The sequence below is a fragment of the Acyrthosiphon pisum genome, chromosome X (genome assembly GCF_005508785.2).
Source record: "Acyrthosiphon pisum isolate AL4f chromosome X, pea_aphid_22Mar2018_4r6ur, whole genome shotgun sequence".
Classification (NCBI taxonomy): domain Eukaryota; kingdom Metazoa; phylum Arthropoda; class Insecta; order Hemiptera; family Aphididae; genus Acyrthosiphon; species Acyrthosiphon pisum.
In genome coordinates this window covers 38,274,052-38,282,227 of record NC_042493.1, presented here as the reverse complement: position 1 = coordinate 38,282,227, position 8,176 = coordinate 38,274,052, and the positions used below count along the sequence as shown (strand labels likewise).

The window sequence follows — 8,176 nt, the reverse complement described above, 5'->3', positions numbered from 1 at the left end:
TTCATAAATTGTTGGTTACAGACTTACAGTATGAACTACTTACAATAATATTTAATACTAATTAAATAAATAAAAATATACAAACTTGAACGTTCAGAGAAAAATATCCTTTTCGATTTCTAAAAGACTTCACCATCTGCCCACCAGGATTCTGTATTTTAATATGGGTGCAATCTATCCATCCGCCAATGCCTGGTATTTTATACATTTTATAAAACTGCTCCTGTATTAATCTCCATTCCTCGGCTGTAATTGGAAAATTAATGTGATGTTTGAATTGGCTTGCCAAAATTAAGGTGCGATTCCTTAGGACGCGACTGTAGACGCACGACCGGTGCGGCTGACGCAACGCGACTCTATTTTTGGCCGCACATTACTGGTTTTCACGTTTTTAAATAGACCTCCGCAGCCGCACGCGATGACTGCATGCGGCTGGCGACGCGCGACTGCGACCGCTCTAGAAGCAGTCAAAACGCATCAGCCGCGCGACTGTTAAACACGGCTATTTTTTTTTTTTTAAATTTTGATTATTTTGTTTTTACTGGATTTTTTAAAATTACTTCAAAAGTTACATTCTCTTTAGAGGACGATACATTACTAGCCGAGTGTGTTAGTAAACACCCATGCTTGTTCGACTTGAAGCATCCGGCATATAAGGATCAACAAGTCAGAGAAAATGTTTGGAAGGAAATATGTGTGATTCTAAAAACAAAAAGTGATGTCTTTTTATATTATATTACATTTTTTTATATCATTTATAAAACAAAATAACTGAAATAGTTAAGAAATTAAATAATATTAAATTAACATTATGATAATCTAATAATAATTATTTAAATATAAATTAACTAAATTAATATAAAATTATAATATTATATTATTATTATAATATATTATTAATTATATTTAATAATAAGTATTTATAGACCTGTTGGTACTTTGAATTAGGTATTGTACATTATTATTATTGTGGATTTTCTGTTTTTTGTGTTTGGTGGTCTTGCCTTGGAACAGCTCCCTTCTTCGGAGTTGAAAAATTTTTTAAATTCATCTCTTACCAGAAATCCTTCAAAATTAGCATACCCTCCTGCTCGAGCAAGACCTATCATATTTTGTGAAGGTTCAGTTTCGCTGCAGTCAAAATTATAATAATAATTAGAAGTGTTTTCTATGTATCTACTTCTAAGCAGATTATGGAGGCAACAAGCTGATAGCACTAGGTGGTCAGTGGTTACAGATTTTTAAGCGATGGGTGAATAAAATACTCTAAATACTTGACTGAGAAGGCCAAAAACTATTTTCTGCAGTTCTTCGAGCTCTCGACAAACGATAATTGAAAATGGTTTTTTCGTAATCTTTTCGGGCTTCTCCACGTGTATGGTCGCATCATGTGTGTCTCCAAACGAAACGCTTCGTCGCCAACATGAACATATGGTAACGTTTGATTTGAAGAAGGAAGTTTTGCGTTAGGAGGAAAGTATTTTCCCTGTTTAATTAACTTGTATAAACTTGATTTTGAAAAGATCCCACTGTCGCCTTCTTTACCGTATGAAACAATAATGACGTAAATAAATTTACAGTTTGCATCAACTATTGCCAGTAAAACAATAGAAAAGTAGTCTCTGTAGTTAAAAAATAATGAACCACTTTTTCCTGGACAAAATATTCGAATGTGTTTCCCATTAATTGATCCTACACAATTTGGGAAGTTCCATTTTTCCCAAAAGTCCCGTGCGATTTGAATCAAATCTTCTTTTGACGGAGGTTTTTATAATATACCAGGCAATCGTAAACTTAAACTTTTTAAGACCAACTGTATGATACGGGTTATATAACTCTGGGATATTCGAAATGCGAATGCTAATGACCGCAATGATTCTCCTGTAGCCATGTATCTGTTAAAAAGTATATTTTACGATACTAATGTAAAAAAAAGTAATTTATTTTGTTATAAGGCATTTAAATACCATTATGCATATAAAATAATAGAATTTAAAAGTTTGATCGATCTACACATAATAATCAACTTTTTTTTACAATTATTAAAAGAACAACTTATAGACAATCTTGTTTTAAATTTTGAATTTTTAGCTATGAGTAGAACATTTTTTATGAATATTTATAAAAAAAAGTTAGAAGGATTTAATATTTCAAATGTTTATAAATAGTTTTAAAAAAGCTAAATATTTTGAAAGTTAAGCCATGTCAAAAAATGCCAGTTCAAACAACTGACGAAAATTACAAGTCTCCCGCTCTATACTTTTTGAAGTATAACAAAAATATAAAGTCGTTTGAGAATAAATCGTTACTTTATGGGATTTTGTAAAAATCTGAATTTTAGACACTTGTAACATTTTTTAATTATATTAGGTATGCTCAAATTTTTTTTACAATATTATTGAAAGAAACAATTAAGGAAAACCTTGCATTACATTTTTAATATTTTATGGACAGTTAATTATTTTAATTAGATATTTTTTTTAAAAAATTAAGAAAAATAAAGAATTTCGCGGTCCATAAAAGGCTCAAAAAATGTAAAATACTTTGAAAGTTGTATCGTGTATAGATGATGTCAATACAAACATTTTGGTGAAAATTCCAAGTATTTTCAGTTTTCAGTTTTTGAGTTACCAGCCAAATAATTAAATCGATTTGGTCGAAATCTTGTTTTCATAAAAATTCACGTTTTTCTCTGATTTTTTTTTTTTGGCTTTTCCCGACGCATTTACAAAAATGCACATATATATTTTGTTGTATTTAGTTAGATATATTATATGTTGGTTATCATTTTAGATTCTGGGCGGAACGATGGATGTATTGATTTTACAATGTTGTCTGTTTTTTTTTGTGTCTGTGTATAGTACTACAGTATACACGAAAAGTTGTCGAAAAAATTGATTTTAGATATTGGTGTAATTCTTAAACTAATCACCGTAGAAACATGACTTTTTCACTAAATGTTTATACTGTCATTTTCTATGCATGATAAAATTTTTAAAAAATTTTTTTAAGTTATTTATAGACATTTGAAATCTTCGATCTTTTTTTAGTTTTTTTTTTATAAATGACAATAAAATTTTAATCGTTGGGCAAATAAGCTTCAAATTTGATGCAAGACTTCTTATATATTGTCTCAACGGTTGTTAAAAATTATCAAAAATACATAGTCACAATTTTTTTCAATAAGCATTGAAAGTTCAAATTTTGACAAAATACGTAAAAATCACGAAAAACAATAAGTAATAATACAAAATATAAGCGAATAAGCAAATAAGCAATTCATTTTTTAAAAAGCCATTAAAAACATGCAAACATTTTAATATAATAGTAGGTATAATAAATAATAATTAACTAAGAGTTGTATAGTTTTTTAACTTTTTTTTTTCTCTGGAGATTTTTTCATCTTCAAGTTTTCCTGATAAGAAAATTGTCTGTGTCGCGTTTGAAGGTAATACACTATTATTTCTGTGGTAACTTCTATTACATGTTGAACACATGGGAACTTAAAATTAAAATTATTTTCTGTGATATCATCAATAACTTTGTCAAAAACACCATATTCTTGACAGTATTTGGAAAGGTGACGTCTTATGGTTTTTGGATGTGGAAGAGGTAAACTCACTGTTCCTCAAGTATTTGTGAGCACTCGGGCATCTTATGTTTAATAACAAACAGAGCATCGACCAATTGTCTGTATACCTGCTACTTTTGCAATTTTTCACCTTACTAGATGCAAAACATTCAAGAATTAGAGTTTTCTGAGATTCATTCATATTCTGACATAGGTTTAATTTTTCTTTAATGGACTCATCAGAGATATTAGCCATTTCATTTTGAACTTTGCTTAACTTCAATTTCAAATTAATTATTTTCTGCTTTGCCCTAATACATTTTTTTCTTAGGTTGTCCTTAACTCGACGTAATTTGTTAACAACCAGTTTTTTAGATGGTGATAACTGATAATAATAAAATATCTTTTTTCTTGGAGGATTTTCTTTGTTTTTGCATATGAAAAGTGTTTCTTAACCTTACACATCGAGAACAAGCAGTAGAATTTTTTTTCAACATTAAACGACAAAGATTATGCATTAGTCTTGTTGTTGTTGATATTGTGCATATATTCATTGTGCAATTTGGAAATTCTTCAAGCTTTGGGCCTCCATGACAGACACGTACATTCTCAAAGTCTTTAATGTTTTTTGCAAACTCATAAATGTTTTCTCCTGGTACAATATCTAGAATACTACTGTCTACCTCTTGGCCAAAAATTCCAAATGATATTTTACCAAGTTTATCCACCTTAACAAACTTTTCAACTACTGGATACAAACCTCCAGAGCAAAATGAAACAAAGCATAAACTTGAATCAATAACACATTCATTACAAGATTGAGAAATCTTGGACCATTGGATTATTGAATTTAGATTTTCATATGCATTTAATTGTTTGAAAAGATTATTGTCAGCTACATTTTGAGCAAACTCTAAACATGTTGGTAAATCTTTATACGTTTTGGACATTGAATCATGTTGACGAGGAGTAGGTGCTTTTCTTACTTTTTTTGAGTTTGATAGGTATGCTGGTCCTGAGAAGATAGATGGAACAGCTCCTTTTTTTAATTGGATTCTCTTTTATGGAATCTATTCAGAATAAAAAAAAAATAAACATTTTAGTGATATATACAAAATATAATATAACATAATTAATTTAATTTACAAATGTATAATTATTAATTGTATTATTCTGACTATTTTTTTTTTTAAAGTAATATACTAACTTAGTAAATTATAATTTATAATTTATGTTTAGGTATAAAATATATATTATAGTTAATATTTGACAAAATTATACTTGCAGGCCTTTACCTAATATGGTAAAGAGCTATAATAATATTACATAGGTATTTTGTTATTTTATTGTTGCACCATCTACCTAGTAAATATTTATAAAAATAACATATGTTACCTGTACTGAACCAGAACGCCAATATCTTATTATGTCGTCTTCTTTAAAATGTTTGGAACAAACAAAATGGTTACTGTTCAAAACCAAATTTTTACGAGGAATCGCTCGTGCCCACTTTTTTCTGAGATTCTTTGGGACATCGAAATAGATAAACTTTCTCTTCATTGTTTTTGTAATAACCAGATTTACAAAATACCACGCAACATTTGACCATTTAAAAAAAAATGAATTAAGAAACAATTCACATAAAAGACGAAACACAAACTTGAAACTTCGGTCGGATTATTCACTATGCACGTGAGACGAGCGTTTGACAAACGGTTAATCTACAGTGATAAATGACAACCATGATTAAAATATTAAATAATAAATAGTAAGTCTTAAAAAATAAAAATTATATTACAAAGAATATATTATAGGTAGTATTATCAAAATAATAAATAATAAGTAATTGTAAATAAGTGCGAATTATATAATAAACTCATTATTCTTCAATGCTTTATGTGGTAATAGTATGGCCACAAACCACTAGCGCTATTAGTTCCAATACACACCGCTCATGATCGCGATATTTTACATACAGCATTGCGCGAACGCCAACCTGTGTAGATAACCGTGTATAGGTTTTAACTAGCGCTGTTGATTATTATTTCTCATTATTATTTTTCATCGATTATTTTACAGTTTTTATAAAATTCGATTAATCAAATAGTCAAATTTCCGATTAATCAAATAAGTGAATTTTTCGAAATAAACAAGATGATTAATCGTTGTTTTGACGGTTCGAATGAACTTCTATTTTTAGCACTTAGGGAATTTTGTATTATATTCCATTTTGGGTGTTTACTTTACACCAACACACTAATCTTCCATATATTATTATGTTCTAATAGACCAGACCTGGTCAGACCTGTCCGTGGCTGCTATGCGTCGTATCTTATGTAGTTATGTTCTATCGTCCATCTGCTATGAAAGTATCAACCATAACTTGTATAGTTTAAAGTTTTGTTATTCCTATTCCGGTGTTCGTGCATTGAGTTAAGATTACTACCTACTTTTACAATTTATTCATTATTGACTATTGTTTTATTCTCCATTACACTCGAAGATGAGTTTATTGTGGAATGTTTTCACCAAGTCTGAATGTGAATACAGGGCGACTTGTGATATACTACTACTACTACTATCCAGCTTTAAAGGCCATTAAGGCCCATTGCTGCAAAACAAATCTCCTTCCATCTGTCTCTGTTCATAACCACTTCAGTAATATTTTCTATCCCAAGTTGATTCAGTTCTTTTTTATTTTTGTCCATCCTTCTCTGTTTTGGTCTTCCAATCGGCCTTCTTCTCTGAGGAGTCCATCTTAGTACAGCATTTGCTATTGACTTAGCCCTTAGTACATGTCCAAGCCACCTCAGTCTTTTGTGGCGTATTTCCGCTATTATGTCTGGTTTTCCGAATAACTCCTGTAATTCTCTGTTAGATCTTATTTCGTATGTTAGGTCTTCGTTTCTTTTTGGTCCGTAAATCTTCCTAAGGAATTTTCTCTCTATGAACCAGATTGTATATTAGCAACTTGATTTTCTTTTATAGAATTCATTAATAAACTTAACAATGCTGGAAATTTATGTTTAGGTATACTTGCCTCTTTTTTTCCTGATCACTTTTTCCAGGTAGTTAATATCTTATGCCAAGCAACTTTTGGTTGAGAGGATGATTCATCAAAACTTCCCCGTCAGACGTTTCAAAAATAATATAAATATAATATGGATGGAGAAATGTCGTACGGGGAAATGTCTTACAGCATAGAACAATATAGAAGCGAAACTCGATCAGCTGATTGGGGTCTTGGTTACCTATGATCTGAAGTCTGAATCTACGAAAAACATGAAAACGGTTCCACGCACCAACATGATGTTAGACCCGTGGTTACCAATATTATGAAAACGGTTCCAAGACTATGGAAGGATACGTTACGCGGGGTCGGCTTGTTTACCATTCCCTAATTAACGTATGCCACGCCCCCCTGGAACCGTGTTCAAGGCCACAATCGCCCGATTCGGCCAGTTCACGGAGTTTCATACCCCTGCTTACAAGGAAGTGGTTACGGGGAAATGGTAGACAGGGAAGTGATCCGATACCGAGAGGTTGTGTCAAATGCGTCGAATTAGCTGGTATAAATACGTCAATATTATGCTTAACACGTGGTTATTCCCTTCAATATCAAAAGAGTTGTTTGGAGAGAGGAGTTCACCAGTCTCAGTACAAGCAAACATAATAGACGTTGACGATTTACTTGAGTTCATCACCATTTCAGAGTACTTACGACCTATTTTTGTAATTATTTTTACACGCCCAGGGTCGTCACTCAAATTGGTTTCGTCATAATTATATTTTCAGTTATACAGGGTGGGGCACTATAACGGCCGATTTTCTAAGACAAATTATAAAATAAAAAAACGAATAAAAATTAATTATTATTTATTATAATGAAGTACATAACTTGCCATTTATTTTTTAAAAATGATGTCTTCAAGATGATGGCCATCTCTTTTCAAACACTCTTCTAGCCTATTTCGTATATTTTCCACTACACGATGTATCACTTCCAAAGGTATACTGGCAATTTCTTCTTTAATTTTGTTTTTTAGTTCATCAATATTTCGAGGTTTCCGTGCATAGACTTTACTTTTTAAATACCCCCACAAAAAGAAGTCACATATTGATGAATCCGGTGATCGAGGTGGCCAATGAATATCACCATTTTTGGAAATAATGCGATTTCCAAAAATTTGTTGAATAGCATTTATTGATACTCGGGCCGTGTGGGATGTCGGGCCATCTTGTTGGAACCAAAAGTTATCATTTTGAGGAAACTTCGTTAGTTCACCGACCAAAAAATTATTGATCATATTGACATAACGATTTGAATTAACAGTTGTTGCCCGTCCATTTTCATCCTCATGAAAATACGGGCCAATTATGCCATAATGTGAAATTGCACAGCATACAGTTACCCTATCGCTGTGTAAAGGTCGTTGATGAAGTTTTTTCAGACCAATAACGACAATTTTGTTTATTCACAAAACCATCAAGATGGAAATGTGCTTCATCAGACATCCAAACATTTTGAATAAAGTTTTCGTTCTGATTCATTCGGGTTAGCATTTCTCGACAAAAATGTATGCGGCTATAGTGATCTGCAGGTTT

The 8,176-nt window shown here is 31.2% G+C and overlaps 1 protein-coding gene across 1 annotated transcript; it reads right to left on the bottom strand.

The window, feature by feature from the left end:
* Positions 1-7,476: 7,476 nt before the first annotated feature.
* LOC100569743 lies at positions 7,477-7,878 on the bottom strand. Its single transcript, XM_008191422.1, has one exon. The coding sequence runs from the start codon at positions 7,876-7,878 to the stop codon at positions 7,477-7,479; it is 402 nt and encodes a 133-aa protein (XP_008189644.1).
* Positions 7,879-8,176: the final 298 nt, after the last annotated feature.

What these genes read in the sequence shown, in the direction of transcription:
- LOC100569743 (XM_008191422.1), bottom strand. Translation starts at nt 7,878, where the DNA reads ATGATCAATAATTTTTTGGTCGGTGAACTAACGAAGTTTCCTCAAAAT.